This window comes from Nannobrachium achirus (assembly GCF_963921795.1).
Source record: "Nannobrachium achirus genome assembly, chromosome: 14".
Lineage (NCBI taxonomy): Eukaryota > Metazoa > Chordata > Actinopteri > Myctophiformes > Myctophidae > Nannobrachium > Nannobrachium achirus.
This window is the reverse complement of record NC_137821.1, coordinates 30,635,708-30,653,059: the sequence shown is the minus strand read 5'-3', so window position 1 is coordinate 30,653,059 and position 17,352 is coordinate 30,635,708. Positions and strand designations below refer to the sequence as shown.

The window sequence follows — 17,352 nt, the reverse complement described above, 5'->3', positions numbered from 1 at the left end:
TGAAATGAGATCGAGGATTTGCTTGGAATTTAGGTCAAACATATTTACCCGATAGATGAATCATAATCGTAGTTCAGTCACACTTTGGTACCAGATGTGGGCCATAACATGTCTTATTAATTCATTAACATCTTGCTTGCAATTGGAAATAACTCAAAACACGTGTATTTAAACTTGGCTTTATAAATACATTAATATAAATAAATTGTATTTGTAACACACTTTATATTTGAAGCAAAACATCATGAAGCTCACATACCATCTCTTCTGTGTGTACAGTGTGTACACAAGATAAACAATACATTTGAAAATGAGTGAAAATAAATAGTCACAATCAAATAAAATAAAAAAGTTAAGAAAAGCTGGTGGATTATGAGAATGGATCAATAAAACTAGATGTCATGATATGTTACCAGATTAGGTTAATCATATCCCAATGCAATAATTAGCAATGACAATAATTTGGGATAGGGAAGTGCTGTATTCACAACTTCTAGAATACATAGCCTATTCATATAATGGAAAGCTGTCCTTTGATCTAAAACACAGTGAATGTACAGTGTTTTATATCAAAGGACAGCTTTCCATTATATGAACAGTATTTTATTGAGTGGACAGTGTCAAAAACCTTACCACAACTGATTAGAAAATGATTAGATGAGATGGGCCTAATATAAATCTGTGTGTGTATGGGTGGGGTGGGGGTACATTTGGATACATAAATTACTCAAGGGATAGTGATTAACTCCAGAATAAAATAGAATGAACCAAAACCAAAATAGCATCCTTACACAGACAACTTGACAGTGTAGTTCCATAATGCAATGTCCTGTTGCCTCTTGCATTATGTGTAGCGCTTCCAAACTCGAACAGTTAAGAAAAATAATCACCCCTGCACAGAATTTATTGACAGGAAAGTAGGTCATAACATGTCTACTAGTCAGGGGAAATTAGCAGAATACCTGTCAAATCTGGTAATAAATTCCTTACCGAACAATTTCTTCACCAATGTGTTCGTAAAGGTGTCTAGTAACATATCTAACAAAGATTGAAATTCAACATCCCTAGTAAAATGTTTGACAGCTAGAGTAATTCTGGGTCTCATTCACTTACTATACACTGTACTATAAGGGAAAAAATTACTCCCAAAAATATGCTTTAAGTGGGATGTGAGGGGTCTAACTACATGTAGGTGTTTTTAATTATTCTGAATCCATTGCAAGCATTTGTTTTGCACGAAAAACATTACTTGGGCAAAAATTTACCCCATAGAACTGTGAAAAGTGATGACTCATCACTAAACCAGTTTTTTGGGTCTGTTGAATGTTTTTTGTGCAAAACAAATGCTTGCAATGGATTCAGAATAATTAAAAACACCTAGTTAGCATATTTTTGGGAGTCATTTTTTCCCATACAGTGTAGTAAGTATAGTAACTGAATGAGACACAGAATTACCCTACCCGTCAAACATTTTGCTAGGGATGTTGAATTTCAATCTTTGTTAGATATGTTACTAGACACCTTTACGAACACATTGGTGAAGAAATTTGGTAAGGAATGTATTCCCAGGTTTATTAATATCCCCTGACTATACGGTGGATTTCTATGAAACAAAAAACTTGGCAGATACAAAGAGGATAACCCAAGTCTTCCGTACAGCTGCAATGTTGTCGAGTTTAACTTTGTTTAATACAATCAGGACTGTTCGGTTCCAATGAATGGGCTGTCAAGGGTTGGTATTGCAACTCTAGATACCAGATAACATGATGGCATCAAAGTTGCTTGCGGCTAGCCTAGGATGGCAAGATTGGCATGAAACATGTTAACTCCAGTGGGTTTCTATGCCCTAGGCCTAGACGTCAAGATCATCGTCAGGATCCTCCTGGTCATAGTCGTCATTGGCATCAGGCTCATACAGAATCCGCCCTGAACCGGGGCCTGATTTGAGGAGTACGGATTTCCTGTTGAACAACATGATAGAGTAGTTTGGTGAATAATTCCTCAAAACAGTAACATTAATTTGTGAGGGAAAAGCAGCCACACACGCACACAGTAAAGTAGCTGTATGCACATCCAACCAGTTTTTAGGCCAGGTGCAGGATAAAAGTACAATGTGAAGATTAAAGGAAATTGATACATATGTACCCTGGATTACAGCTCCCAAAAAGAAAGGCAACTCACTTCTCTTTACTGAAGACAAAGGGAAGAGAGAGTTTTTCCTTGGCTTCTCGCTCTGTGTTGGATAAGCGGAGGTTGAAGGTCAAGTTGGCTGCTGGGTCCGCCTGTGGAAATGAGACAAAAACTGCTAAGTCCCTCAATGTCTAGCCTTGAAACTTTATTCTGAATTAACTGTGTATGATATTGAAAAAAGGGATGGACCTCAGGTTCACCAGGTTCAGCCTGTATGGTTCCAAGTTGACTGGGCTTGCTCTGTACTGTGACTGTAAGATCATCTTTGATAGTGAAGGTATCTTCCTATGGACAGAGAACAAAGTATAGTCAATATTATGAAATTGGTGTAGGCAGTAGGGTAATAATAATAATAATAATAAATAAATAATCCCAAAACGCATCTTACATGTTGCATAACCTTCCCTGACTTTAAGCGTCTTGTTGTTTTTGCAGTCGCTTCATGTCCTCTGAGCCCAGGAGTCAAAGTGATGACTGCAGTGGCCAAGTGGCCCACACTTCCTACTATGCCATGCTGATGAAGGTCTGAGTGCAGCAGGCCAATAACTGTTCTCACAGCTCCCCCTAATGAAAAGAGACGGAAAATCAAAAGAGAAAGCTATCAGTGCAAAGAGCCCTCAAATCCACATAGGGACGAGTACAAATGTTACAGACTATTTTGTATTTCCATTTTCCTGAATTGTTTTGCCCTGCAAGGACCTAAAGCATAATTTAAATTTAATTCTGATAGCTTTCTTGGAATAGGGCTTGGAGCACTAGGGGATTTATTTACCTTCATCCAGTAAAGGGTTGGATTGGGGGTAAGCCCCTGCGACATACTAGCGTCATGTCCAAGGGATGTACTTGTACACCAAGCTCCCTCACGCTACAGACACAGGAGATAGGCTCCTGCCCTATGGGCCTCATGGCTAACTTACTTATCCAGAAAACAAAGTTAATGCACTATATGACACTAGTAATAACAACAGCAACAACAATGGGCATAGAACTTACCTTTCTTTAGTTGCTGAAGACATTTACAGATGGCAAAGGGGCTGAGATGTCTCAAAACCCAAGAAATAGAGTCAATTACCAGTGTCACTGGCTTTGACTGTGGCGTTTGCTTGACAAGATTGACTATCTCCTCAGCAGAGAACTGTTGAACTGTGAAAGGTGGATGTTCAGTCCATCCCAGGGGGTCTAAGTATGCATTGTGAAAGTGTAGCCTATAATCAAAGTGATGGAAACAATAGGTGTGGTTATGATATAGCTATGCCACAAATATAGTCTACATTTAAAAGAGATTGTTGACCATAGTTACCTTTGAATGGAAGCTCCTTTTAGTCCATCATTAAGCTCTTCTTCACTAACATCAAAGCCCAATACATGGACAACTTCCGCCCTGAAGAGAAATTACAAAACAATTGTATATATTATATTATATTATTTTGAAATGAATGATCGAACTGCCTACCAATAAAGTACAACCCTTTACCCTGCCTACCTGTCTAAAGCTGCTTTTATGAAGCTCTTCAGAAGGCGTCGTCCAGAGTAGTTTACAGAATCTGTGAATTAAAGTTAAGTTTACATTAGTTAGTTTATTTACAGTGCTTCTTATGTTATGTCCACATAATGCGACATTGTTAGGCATCAACAGAAGTTTACCCTGAATTATTATAAACCCTCCTGCTTCAATTCCTTGCACCATGTCAAGCAACATGGTCAGTCTGGTCTTGTAACTTTAGCTAGCAGTCTGGTCTTGTAACTTTAGCTAGCTAGCATGTCTGTGATGCATCGGTAAATCCTTGGTTAAAGAATCAACAACCTAGACTACCTAAACAAACACAGAACGCCGACACTTTCAAGGTTATCGATTATATTAGATATAAAAACAACTACATCATTCTCCTCTTTAAAAGCTGTAACATTGACACTTCAGAGCCTGATAGTTGTGCTCACTGCCTGCACCAGAATAACAACTTCATATCCCATGGATCTCTTTCTCAGCGATGGCATGTGGTAAATGTAGTTCGGAAACGTCTGCGGTACACCCGTACATTACTGCACACGATCATATGGTAAACTACAATACCCGGCATGCACGAGACCACACAGCCAGCGCGCTGGCAACCACGAGAGACTTCAGCAATCGGTGCGCGCGCCGCGCAAGACAAGAAGAGAGTACAGAATTGTATTTTTAGTCCAACTACTCCGCTCGTTTGTTTGCCGTAATATGATGGCGAAAAGGACACAAACTTCGGCTGCGAACCGTCGATGGTAGAAATGTTTCTTTTACGGACACCTGGGAAGTTGTGATCGCGGTCTTGTAGCCGAGCGGGAGTTCACGTCCAGCTCCCCCGAAAAAAAGGCTGGTTTCATCGGCGAAGATTATTTATGTAATAACGAATAGAGACGGTGACGGAGGAAAAACTAGCAGCCTGGCGACAGCGTTTCGGATTAGCCCCCGCTCTGCATCGAGGATCCGCGGGGGACGGGACCGCAAACCTCCCGCCGGTTGTTGTTGAGCTGAGGATTTCGTTTTTCGGTGAAGTTTGAATCTCTGTTGGTCTGAGCGTCCGTCCTTCAAGGAGAGCGTTTTCGTCCCATCCCGCGGTGAAGGAGCAGCAGCCACGCCGGGGAGGAAGCATCGCTCTGCGGCTACTACTCGGCGGCTAGCACCGCCGCTCCGCTGGCTGCCACCGACCCGACGCACCGAGGCCTCCTGCCGGGCTCCGAGGAGCCGGGGACAATGCTCGAAATAATGTCCGAGCATCAAGGTAACGTTGTTTAAAACCCACCGCCGTGTTGGTTCTGGTGCTAGAGGGGGGGTTCAGACTGTGTTGACCGGACCGCCCGCTGTCATGTCTGTCTCGGTTGTGTTGCACAGCCAGGGTATTAAAAAGCTAAAGCTGCGTTAGCATCGATGCTAGCTCGCGTGCATCATGACTTTTTCCCCCTTTTTGAAGAAGCGGGACATTAAAGTTGAAAGATCATATCTATTTATTACGACAGTTGACATGCATATCTGGGTGACATTAAACACGACACATTGGACTGTGGAAATGTCACGGACATTGCTTATAAGGCGACACGGTGACGGCGGCAGGGTTAACGGTTGTAACCCACCCTGCGACGCAACGACGGATAGGTTGGCAAGTAAAAACGGGGTCCCCGCGGTCACGAAATTCCTGGAAATACATTGACAATTGAACAATATTTTTCCAGTAGCGGAAAAGGTTTGGAATTGATCAAGGGTCCTGGAAAAAATATTTGGCTATGCATTGTTTTTGGCTATTTTAGCTACACAGCCTGTCTTTATGCGTTGCACATAGGAGTACAGAGACTCATTATTGCGCTGAGTGATTGTTATTTATATTTAGGCCCCGAAATTGGGCTGAATACTCTGAAAAAGTTTTGGAAATTAATTGGTTAAAATGTGTGGTAACTAACCCTGTAAAAAGAACAGATCTGCAAACCATCAACCGGGTTGCCTCGCGACGCGCTGGGGGCTTGTAGATCTGCCCTTTATTTAGCAAGCGCGACAGCTAGCGCGCCATGATAAACGGTCTACGACGAATAGTTTTCAGAAAACCTCGAATGTCAAATTATGTTGAAGCACCGCCGTCCAGCGAATCCCTCGAGCGGTGTTTTTAATGTCTGGTTGTGTTTACTGACATTAAAACACATTTCCATCCAGCAGCAACGCGCCGCCTCTTTCCGACCACACTGGCTAATGATGCTAATGATAACACCCCACCAGGAAGCTTGGCTAACGGGCTAACTGAGTGGATCAGTTGATAAGGGGACCAAACACCAAACGGTATTTAACACGGGTGGTGCACAACCACTTCCACTACTACGTGCACTAAGTGTTAAAAGTGAAAATGCATCCAAATCCAAACTTGTTGCTGTCTGTCGTTCTCCCAACAATCTGTCCACATAACGGTTCAGCCTGGCTATTGCCTGCTTGTCACAAGCTGCTAACAATCTAACTACACGTCGATGTTTTTGCGAACTGGGTTCGATGATCGGATGTTACAGTACATAATGAATATACGATGCGATATATATGTACGAGTGGTTATGAATGAACAGGTGGTGTGTGTCAGTCGGTGAGAGGCCCGTCCCCCACTGGACATTAGCTATCGTTAGCGACCAAGTGTAAACCTCGTTGGCTGGCTGGTGTAGAAAATCCACTTCTAACATTTGTAAACACAATGTGTCGACTCAAGTCGATAGATCTCTTTTTTTTTATATACGAACCGGACCGGTGACATAGTAGTAACAAGTTCAACCTCTGGTCATGGCACCAGGATTAGTGGAAATGTGTTAATAAGTAGGCTAATGCTAATGCTGCCATTGGTCTACTACGGTGGCTTTCGCCGTATCCCGATGCAAGCATGCACGACGTTGTACACTACTTTTTGAAAATGCACTGTAAACTATCCATTAATTTGACTTACATGGCATTTTTTATTCTCTGTTGCAGATTCATTATTGACGTGCAAAACAGAACCTCTGGTGGGTACATTACATTTTTTCATTTTAAGAATTAGCTTATTTTATTGGTTTAGCTATTAGCTTCATGTGCATGTTTGTGTTCTCATTTCATAAAGCCTGTGTTTACTTTTGTAGCCTCCAGAGAGGAGAAAGAGGACTGTTGAAGACTTCAACAAGTTCTGCAACTTTGTTCTGGCATATGCTGGTTACATCCCCAGCCCAAAAGAGGTACTTATTTGTGAGACTGTTTTGTGAAGTGCCATGTAGGGATGGGACGATATGAAAAGGTCATATCACAATTATTGTGACAAAAGAAATCACGATTTACGATATTACCATGATAATCAAAATCCATTATCCTGGGGCGGAACATTTGCCAAAAAATAGCCGATCTACTTGTGACGCATTGTGAGTGAGCTTGTAGATCGGCTATTTTTTGGCAAAGACATGATGGAGTGAAAAAAGTACCTTTTACCAATTATAGGGGGTTTAAGTGGTACCGTATATGCAGCTCGGCAAATAGAAGGTGAATTGATCCCAGTGCATGACGGAGGACGATATCACGCTAAACGTACTCTCCACGATACGATTGTCACGATAAACAATATCACGTATCGTCCCATCCCTAGTGCCATGCATTTTTGAACTTTTGTATTTGCCCCCATGCTCAAGTAGTGGGATGATACTAAGAATCTTTTTTGTATTTTCTGTAGGAGAGCTCATGGTCGCCCACGTCATCCAGCTCTGCACACAGTTCAGGGCTGTCGGCGGACGGTGGTGGTGGAGGTGGTGGTGGCACGACTATGGGAGCTACGTGGGGCGACGGAGGCTCTGATATCCACACCATCCACACTTTTGTCCGCAAGGCCCGTGCCAACAAGGGCAAGAACATTCGCCGTATGCACTCAGACAGCCAGCTGCTAGAGAAGATGCGACTTAAAGACTCCCTGTACGACAGCCAGGCTGGTGCTAAGACAGAGCGCAAGAAGGACAAAAAACTCAAAAGGTTGTCAGTGGGCTCAGCCATGACAGTGGGAGATAGCGGGAGCAGCGAAGGCGAGAAACGTGCCCGCATCAAACGTAGCAAAAACCCCAAAAAGCCAAAAGCCCCCAAGAAGCTCAAGAGCTCAGCTACTCAAAGCGAGACAGACTCAGAGACAGGCCACCAACATACTGAGGTACGACCTATCAGGGAGGAGCTGACGGGGCATGACGTCTCCAGTCACAGTGCACAGGGGCTGGGGAAGTTACAGGCAGAGGAGTCCACCAGGGAAGCGGAGATGAGCTCGAGTGAGGGTGAGACCTGGATCGCAGATGAAGACATCATGGTGGAGTCAGGTATGTGACTTTAAACGCTTGTGCTTTAAGAGTTTGTCTATCATTAAAATCTACACCCTTGAAAGTTTATGCCTTTGTCCTACACATCCTTATTTTCTTTACAAGTTTTTATATGTACCCATTGAGGACATGGGCTCAATACAGCCTGTAACTGTTATCTTTTCTTTTTTCCCCTCTCCCAACACAGGTGACGATTCATGGGACTTGATTACCTGTTACTGTGGAAAACCATTTGCAGGTCGGCCTATGATCGAGTGTAATCAGTGCAGCATATGGGTGCACTTGTCGTGCGCCAAGATTAAGAAGTCCAACGTTCCTGACATATTTTACTGTCACAAGTGTAGGGACGTACGGCGGTCAGGACATAAGAAAGACCCCTAAAGATAAGGGGATTGGGAGTATGACAAGCCCCATTCCCCTCTTTTTCTGTCCCCCCACACCAGTTGTTTTGGGCAATGCCTACAGCCAAAACAGCCTAAACTCTCACCCGGATGGCAACTGTATTGCCAGTTTGTAAGTTTTCTTTTGACAATCACAACCATTCTTATTTATCCATCAGTTGTTTTTGACACATTTTTGCCTTCAAGGACTGGACACAAAACGGGTGGTGGAGAATCATTAAATTTGTAACCCTTTAACTGTTATTTGGCTAAAAGAGAACTCTTTGTCATACACATAAAAAACGTGCACCCCATTGGTTTTCAGATGTTTGCAGCAAAAGGTGTATGTGATGTTATGGATAATTATTAAGTCACAATATTGATCGCTACATTCATTCTTAAATTACTCCAAAGAAAATTGATATTAACATTTTTATCAAGGGACAGACACATTTAGTTTGTACATGTAATCGCTGAAATGCGACCACACACAAAATGTATATCTGCAGAGAAGGAAAAAGTCACTCCTTTTGTTTTTGTTGTGATGTATCTACTAGTACTAGATCAACAGCTCATTTTGTTTTTCATTTGTTTTGGGACCCCCAATTCAATTTCAGGTCTAACTTTGTGAAGAATGTTTGAGCCTTGAAGCTCTTGTTAAAAAAAGATAATTAGAAGAAAAGTTACAGATCAAATCTGCTTTAAAACTGCACACAAACTGGATCTAAATTTGAAATTGCACACTATGACAATAGTGCACTTTTTAATTGTGAACCTAAATTACTTGGCCCTCTGCACATTTGGATGTTATGGGATAAAATGGGCACTGTGCAGCTGTAATCCTGATTTTCCAGAAGGTGACTTATCCGTCAACTGTTCCAGTTAATTTCCCCAAAGCTTAATTTTGATCCGGAAACGCATACGTTTTCTGTCCAATTGTGCTGCCAAGCTACAAAGCTAAGGGGTAACATAACCAGAACAAGAAATGGGTATGCCACCTTCTGAAAACATCATTGGACTTATTATGCACAGAGCCTATTGGCTACAACTGATGTAAGCTGTATTTAAGCTAGCATGTAACTCTGTGCATTTGTATCTCAGCGCTTAATGTTTCTCCCTGTCTGGTTTATCGGTTATTGGTTGCCATTCATCATCAACCTTTAATTGGAACATTGACATCTTATTTTTTATTTTATTCTTTTCCTCTTATGTGTACTTTCTGTTTGTTTTTCATTATTGAAAAGCATATGACTTGGGAGCGAGATGTGATAGTTTTGTTATAAAATGAAAGCTGGGCCAATGCTTTACCATGTAGAAGTGGCTTAGAAGAGACTTGTGCATGAATGGTTGTAAAATATTTTTGTTTTTCTATTTTTTTTTTCTTTTTTTAATTCTTAGCTTTCTGAGAAGTGGGAGAAGATTCTCCCAAATCAGAATGGACATAACAAATGGTTGTCTCACGTCGAGAACGAAGTTGACTGTAGTGTACAGAAAAATAAGTTGACACCACGTGAGTCGTGGCATGCTTTTTCCTTTGCTGGAGGGAGAGTTATGTTTAGTCCCCAATAGCATATGCACTCTCTCCATCACTCCTTCAGTTCTATGTATATACCCTATTCTTTGACAACTGTACATATGTGAAAGTGAAGAGAGAATAGCCAAGCAAATACTATATTTTCTGCATTCTAATATTGTTTTCTTTAACTGTAGCTTGAAAAATAAAAGTGTTTTTGGGGAACGTGTATTGTATTTTCGATTTTATTTCATTATAGACAAGTAAATATATTTTACATTAGAAGCACACATTGAGTGTTTGTCATATTATAGCCACTAGAGGGAGACTGTCAACAAGTATATCAGTTTAGCAGTTCATGAAAGATGATTAAATAATCAAGTACAAAACAATTAACAAATTATCACATGCAGAATTCAGATTAGATTTGAGAAAGCAGTTGCACAATCAGGAAATCTTTACAGTGATGCCTTTAATTATGGAATTCTTCCAAGTGGTCATCAGGTTCATCCTGTAACATAATAAATTATACATATCATTAATCATAAGTCTTATGATGACTTGTAGCATCATGGACATTTTCAGCAGTACATTACAGAATTTGAAAAATCAAATGAATGCATCAAAAGGTGTTAGAAATTGTGTATTGTTGCATGCTTGGCTTCCTTTGGAGGAATGACTCACATGACAACTTTACTTAAACACTTGAACCCCAGCTTCCATATTCTGTGGGGAACATTCACTTTGACAGTAAACTCTAGACCAAAAATACAGACAAGCTCTCAACGCGTTGCAAGGCTTTGGGAGCTTGTATAGATCAGCTATTTTTCCGTCGAGATTTCTGTTGATGGAAAAAGCGGTCCAAGTACAGAGCCAACTCAGGTCCAGTTTACTATGTCTCGACTCTAGTCTAGAGGGTTTAAGTCGCTAGCTTTTTCAAATGAGAGGGGGGGGGGGGGGTTATAAATGCTAGACTCTGATCTCACAGAAACTGTCGTATGTTGAGAAAAAATAATTTGAAAAGTAAGTAAACACGCAACAGCATGAAGGATACATTTGGAAAACACGAAAGTGTTTTCACAACGATCTGTCTTACCTTTCTGACCCGGTGGCTAGTCATAAGAGATCTGTCAATGGGATCTAGAGGAGCCATCTTTTTCCTAGAGAGCAAGGGAAGGAGAAAACAAGTTAGTATTAGCCGGGGACCCAGTCACAAAAATGGGAGGGGACCTGTGATTTTCTGCCATACTTTTCGGAAACATCGCGAAAAAAAGTTATGGCCATTTGTATATTCACTGTCCTATTGACTCCACTAGAAATATTTAAAAAAAGAAGAAAAGTCTGCTTTAATTAGCATGTGAGGGGTCAAACTAGGGATTCTTCGTGATTATTGGGCTAGATATCGGCCCCCAAAACAGTCAAAAGTGATGAGTCATCACTTTTTTCCCCTTTTCACAGTTTTGGGATGCCGAAAGTTAACCCAAGCAATGTTTTTTATACAAAACAAATGCTTGCAATGGATTCAGAATCATGAAGAACCCCTAATCTGACCCCTCACATGCTAAATAAAGCAGATGTTTTTCCTTTTTTTTATATTTCTAGGGGAGTCAATGGGACAGTGAATATACAAATGGCCATAACTTTTTTTTCGCAATGTTTCCGGCAGAGCAGGCCTCTCATTCTGTGGACCTTAATGACCAAACTAATAGATAAAACAGAAATAAAAAGTACGGCAGAAAATCACAGGTCCTACCCTATTCCTTGAGCTTTTGGGCTTGTGGGTCCCCGGCTATATCACATTACTGCTGTAAAAAGCATTGACGTTGTGGTATGATGGACTATATTATTATTATTACATTATTATTAACTCTAGTTCAGTGGATTTCAGGGACTCTAGGTTCCTTTATGGGGTCTAAATTGACCCTTACAGGTCTGTAACTTTGACAGTGTACAAATGGAACCAAATGGCACTAACAGATCCATTTGGTTCCATTTGTACACTGTCAAAGTTAAGGGAAGACCTTCATATTTCAAAGTTTGAGAACCACTAATCTAGTTCACTGGTTTGAGTAAGTAACTTATTTTCTCCTCTCATCAATGTAATGTAATGCCATATAAATAATGTGTTCATATATTACTTGTTGCGTTCATCGTGTCCACACCTCTTCTCAGTATCTTTACGGTGGTGACGGTGGTGGCTGTTGTGGTGCACAGACAGGCTCTCCAGTGGGGTGAGGAACTGGGTGGCAGACTGGGAATGGTGACCCTCCAGATTGCGGCCTGTGTCCATTGCGTCCCCCAGTGAGAGATCTCCCGGCTCAGTGCGATCAGGCAGACTGGGAAGGAACTCTTCGTCTAGCCAGGTCGCATCCTAAGACCAGGAGTAAGGCACAAAAAAATATAATTTGAGTAAAGTACTGAGAGAATCAAAGTGAGATATCAACATCAACTTTACTGTCACATCATCACATCCTTTTTCTTGTTTTCACAAATAGAAAAAGGAAAGGAAGAGAGGGGGGGGGTTAAAAAGTTAGAAACATTTCCGGGACAGGCAAATCAAAAGATATCTATACTGTATATACACTGTTTCGCAAGCAGTGTGTCGGGACCCATTTGTGGGTTACGGACACATTTTTATGGGTCCCTTAACTTTTTGTTTGCTACTTTTTGTTTTTAATTATTATTTCAAAAGTATTTTCAAAATACGATCCTAAAAAAGCAATGATAATAAAAGGAAACTCTAAGAAACTCCATTAGAAAACCAATGTTTAATAAGAAGTGAAAATAGCGGGGCGCCCGCTGCCCTACTGGTCCGGGCGCATACCACTTAGGCATTGCCACATAGGCATGAATGCCTGGCGGTGTCGCTGGTTCGATTCCCGATCCGGACGACCTTTGCCGCATGTCACTCCCCGTCTTTCCCCCCGTTTCCTGTCAGTCTACTGTCCTATCAATAAAGACATAAAAGCCCCAAAACAAATCTTTAAAAAAAAGAAGTGAAAATAGCAGATCTACAAGCTCATAACGCGGCGTGAAGTGATACCTTGTGAGCTTGTAGATCTGCTGTTTTCACTAGTTTGGGTCCCGGGCAAATGTCTGATCTTTCTTTTGGGTCACAGGCTATAACGTTTGGGATAGTATGTGCATGAGGTTAGACATAAGGTTAGGCACAGAGGCGACATGATATTTATTATCCAGCTCCATGACTAAATTCTCTTTTGTATTATCCACATGGTGAACACAATATACCCATACAGTTCAAACAAAAGAACATCATCATCAACAATGTGGTAAATAAAAAGGTGGGCAAACAATGAACATAAATAAATGATCATTATTTGGAAAATGACTACCAACAGGCTATAGTAATTATCTTCAGCAAAGTGTTAATTTATATTGCCATTTAACTAACATCAGGTTGACACTGCTTGCATGCTTATTTTAATGTGCACTGTAATGAAGATTTAAAACACCCCTACAAAAACATCATTATGAAAATAAAAGGTGCATAACGTGTGTTTTTGTCACTACACCACTGATTGTTATCAAAGTAAAGATAATCGAAGCTTAAAAGTGTACAGACGTAATGGCTCATTTGAGTGTACGGTTAGTGTATACGAATCATACCCTTTTGGGTCTGAGTCTGTTGGGCAAGATAAAGGCAGACATCTCCTCCAGCAACAGGTAAAAGGCCAGGACAGGTAGCACACATCTGGAACAAAACATCTGGTGCAGACAGACAGATAAAAAAAGATGGGTAAGAGAAATGCATGCTTACTACTAAACTAAGCTGAAATCGTTCAAAGAGCAGATTGTGCCAAGCACTCACCTTAAATCCACTCAGTGTTGAGTCTGTGGTTCCTCGATGATATTGGCTCCAGTTCTTTGTCTAGTATGGCCAGTGTGGTGGGTATTTGTAGCCAAGGGTATGGGGTGGGTTTATATATGTGACAAAGGGACTGTTTAGGCTAAGGGTGTGTATGCTGGAGACTGTGACCTCATGCAGACATGCCAATTATGATGGCCCTGCATTAATGGTTCCATCAAAAAAACTTCACAAGCAGCGCCAAAGGTTTTTTTCCTGACAACATCCCATCACAACACACCACGTGCACCCACGTGCACACCCACCCACCACCGGTAGATATGAGGACAGATGGGAGCATGATAAGGACATCATTGGATGTTGTATTTATGCTCTTGTGTCAGGGTTCCACATCTGGTTTGAACTGGTTTGATCTCATTCTGATTATTTTCTAAATATCCTCTCTCATACCAACACACATTTTATTGAAGTGTTTGTGTTAAATTGATATAGGTTACAGTGTTTTAGACCCTTTTTTACTTTTATGTCTTTATATACTTATTTTTTCTTACATTATTTTGTTTATTTGAACAAAACTTGGTGTATCCATCACTGTCTCAGTCAGAACTCAATTGAATTGTTCTCCTAATATTAGGCTTTAATAGGTTAATGTTGATTTTTGTTTTATATGAGAACTTTAAGACTCACCTATTACTTACTTTTGACTTCTGACAACTAGGATGTACATTGTAGAACTTTGACAGCTGCCTGTTAAGGGTATCTGTTGAGAGACTGCACTTATATTCACATATTAAGATATATTAACATTCATAGACCGTTGACAAATTGTACATACATTTATTCACACACACACACACACACACACACACACACACACACACACACACACACACACACACACACACACACACACACACACACACACACACACAGTACATACAGTATTATACTGTATAGATAGATAGATAGATAGATAGATAGATAGATAGATAGATATAGTCAACATCATTATTCACTGTTCATACATACAATGTATAACCACCCATATATGTAGAGTACTGGACTGGATACATGATATTTATTCACTGTACATGTACTGTATATTTATTGATAGATTGTATTATGTTCACTCATTCAGAGATGGATATGCGCATGGGCAAATCGAGTGGCAAAGTGAGTTTAATGTGGTTTATTGTTGTTTAATGCAATCAGACAGGACTTTTCTGTTTGGCTGTATGGGCTTTCAATAACAGAAAGTATTGTTTTGCCACTCAGTAGGCGTTCCCGCATAACTATGAAGATGATGTCACGCGCATACCCTCTATACAGATGAGGCCAGCGTCTTCCTATTTTACATCTCTTGTGTTTGATTCTCACTGCTGCAGTTTCACCAGAATTTACAGTAGGCCTACTTACACCAGGCTTACACCCTCTAAAAAGCATTGCCATGTTTGTTGAAACAAATGATTATGATGTACAGTTACAGTAGAATCAATTCTTCAACACTCTCTCCAACTCAGCTGACCTTTTCTCATCTTGACTATGACATGTACAGTATAGAATGCATGTCACACAAAATAGGAATAATTTGTGTTTTGGAGCTTAAAAGACCTGTGTTAAGGTATAGCGGTGCTCACTTCACACTAGAAAATACTGTTCCTGAAGAAACAGTGTGGGTTTGAGTAGCATGCTAAGTACAGTATGATGATGATGATGATGATGAACATCATTGTATAATCAGAAAAAGCACATACGGATAGGGACATATATACAGGTATATATATATATATATATATAGGGACATTTATATGCAACATCAGTATTTAATGCAATGGAAATACACTGTGATAATGGACATGGACATACACACAAAGCCACGTATTAGAGCGGCGCCGCTCAAAAACACAGACAGACAAACAGACAAACCATAGAATCATGATATTGAAGCTGTGTGTGTGGCAATCTGGACAACCTGATCTCTCGCTTCGCCCAATTTCACCAGTGGATCGCCGTCTAGTTGAGATCCCACACAAGCCCTCCCTCCCCGATGCACTCAGCACAAAACAAAGGGATTGATGGAGAGGGGAGATAGGGCTGTGGGGTCCTCTTGGAGTGTATGCGCATTCAGACACGTTTTCACTTTTCCTCTTTTCCCGCCCTGTCCTAATTATTTCTATTTTGGGATCAGCCGGACTCTCCAAGCATAGAGTTGGTGCTGACAGATCAGCCATGTCTAAATAAACCAAGGCAAGACGTGGTGTGTTCTTCCTGGGCTCTGAAAGACTCCGCCTGGCAGTATGTCAGCATGGGGAGAAACCAGATAGACATCACTGATTACCTTCATTATGAGAGGCCTGCTCATTAGGAACCTCTTTGTGTGTGTGTGTGTGTGTGTGTGTGTGTGTGTGTGTGTGTGTGTGTGTGTGTGTGTGTGTGTGTGTGTGCGTGCGTGCGTGCGTGCGTGCGTGCGTGCGTGCGTGCGTGCGTGCGTGCGTGCGTGCATGTGTGGGCGCGCGTGCGTGTGTGTGTGTGTGTGTGTGCGTGCGTGGATGTGTGAGGGGTAGACCCAGGGGTTACCACCGCCTCACACACGCATACTGTATACAAGCTACCAATTCATAGTGGGAGCGCAAGTGTGTGTGTGCACAGAATGACCTCCCCCATTCCCCGCCCCAGCTCTTGGCACTATAAGTATCCTGCATCGCACAAGGTACCAAATATAGACCCAGCAGGGTCTGACACTGTACCCTCCACGATTACTGTCCCACTTGGATATAAGATTAAGGAAAAGCACCCTAACTACACAATGAACCAGACATACAAAGGAGAATGGCATATTTGTACCTTGCGAAGGCCCCCCCCCCCCACACACACAGGGGGCCCCCCGCAGGCCCAGTATCATGACATTTTATATATCAGCTATGAAAACATATTCAAACATTAACAATGAGCATTTTCTGCATATAGCCTATAGGCAAACAATATGACAACAAACTTCAAAGGAGCTGTAGGTGACATTTTGCTGTAGTCATTGCTAGTGTTTGTTCAGTAAGGGTCTCCCCTTCTATAATAAAGAGAGAAAAGAGCATCTCTAGTCTTTAGTATCAGTAATCTGATTGTCTGAAATTGGCAACCGCCCTGAAAATGTTACTTGTTACTGAGCAAACACTATACTATATAGCAATGATTACCATCAGAACACATACACTACCCTTTATTTGTGTCATTCATCTTTTGCAGTATTGTCCCATCTTCACCAAGTCCAGAGGTAACAATGGTTTCCCAATTTTGGATTGTTTATAAACGGTCAATGCTTTTTGTTAAAGAAACGGGCCTTTAAGTAAAAACCTTGACTGAGCAAAATTCACTTGTAGGTCTGGCAGGACTAGTGGAGTAATATGATCATTTATTCGGGGTTCAGGGTTGTGTAGCCTGCTTTGTCCACCACTACAGTGTTTCCATTCCAATGAGAAATGTATAGACCTACTAGTAAGGGAAAGTTAGCCTATTGCTACATCAATCTGGGAACTAAATCTAAATCACTAGCTTTCTTCACAAATGTGTTCATAAAGGTGTCTACTATCACCTCTGAACTTTGTCAAACCCAACTCCCTTGACATACTTTG

The 17,352-nt window shown here is 41.2% G+C and overlaps 2 protein-coding genes across 2 annotated transcripts; one reads left to right on the top strand and one right to left on the bottom strand.

Moving 5' to 3' along the window:
• Positions 1–606: 606 nt before the first annotated feature.
• On the bottom strand, positions 607–4,127 carry elp5 (elongator acetyltransferase complex subunit 5). The gene is made up of 8 exons (XM_080741960.1): positions 3,835–4,127; positions 3,674–3,734; positions 3,491–3,571; positions 3,184–3,395; positions 2,579–2,754; positions 2,380–2,475; positions 2,182–2,282; positions 607–1,961 (listed from the first exon to the last, which is right to left on the bottom strand). Exons 1-8 carry the CDS (start codon positions 3,887–3,889, stop codon positions 1,853–1,855), a joined length of 891 nt encoding a protein of 296 aa, XP_080598086.1. The 5' UTR covers positions 3,890–4,127; the 3' UTR covers positions 607–1,852.
• A 288-nt stretch (positions 4,128–4,415) lies between these two features.
• Positions 4,416–10,112, top strand: phf23b (PHD finger protein 23b). The gene is made up of 5 exons (XM_080742006.1): positions 4,416–4,946; positions 6,659–6,690; positions 6,805–6,897; positions 7,383–8,007; positions 8,195–10,112. The coding sequence occupies exons 1-5, from the start codon at positions 4,919–4,921 to the stop codon at positions 8,386–8,388; spliced, it is 972 nt and encodes a 323-aa protein (XP_080598132.1). The 5' UTR covers positions 4,416–4,918; the 3' UTR covers positions 8,389–10,112.
• The last annotated feature ends 7,240 nt before the right edge of the window (positions 10,113–17,352 follow it).

Bases quoted from the DNA above. Each gene is read 5' to 3' on its own strand.
- elp5 (XM_080741960.1), bottom strand. From the start codon at position 3,889: ATGTTGCTTGACATGGTGCAAGGAATTGAAGCAGGAGGGTTTATAATA. The intron at 3,735-3,834 runs GTAAACTTCTGT...TTTAATTCACAG, and splicing joins AGGGTTTATAATAATTCAGG to ATTCTGTAAACTACTCTGGA. The intron at 3,396-3,490 runs GTAACTATGGTC...CTTTGATTATAG, and splicing joins AAAGGAGCTTCCATTCAAAG to GCTACACTTTCACAATGCAT.
- phf23b (XM_080742006.1), top strand. From the start codon at position 4,919: ATGCTCGAAATAATGTCCGAGCATCAAG. The intron at 4,947-6,658 runs GTAACGTTGTTT...TCTCTGTTGCAG, and splicing joins AATAATGTCCGAGCATCAAG to ATTCATTATTGACGTGCAAA. The intron at 6,691-6,804 runs GTGGGTACATTA...TTACTTTTGTAG, and splicing joins CGTGCAAAACAGAACCTCTG to CCTCCAGAGAGGAGAAAGAG.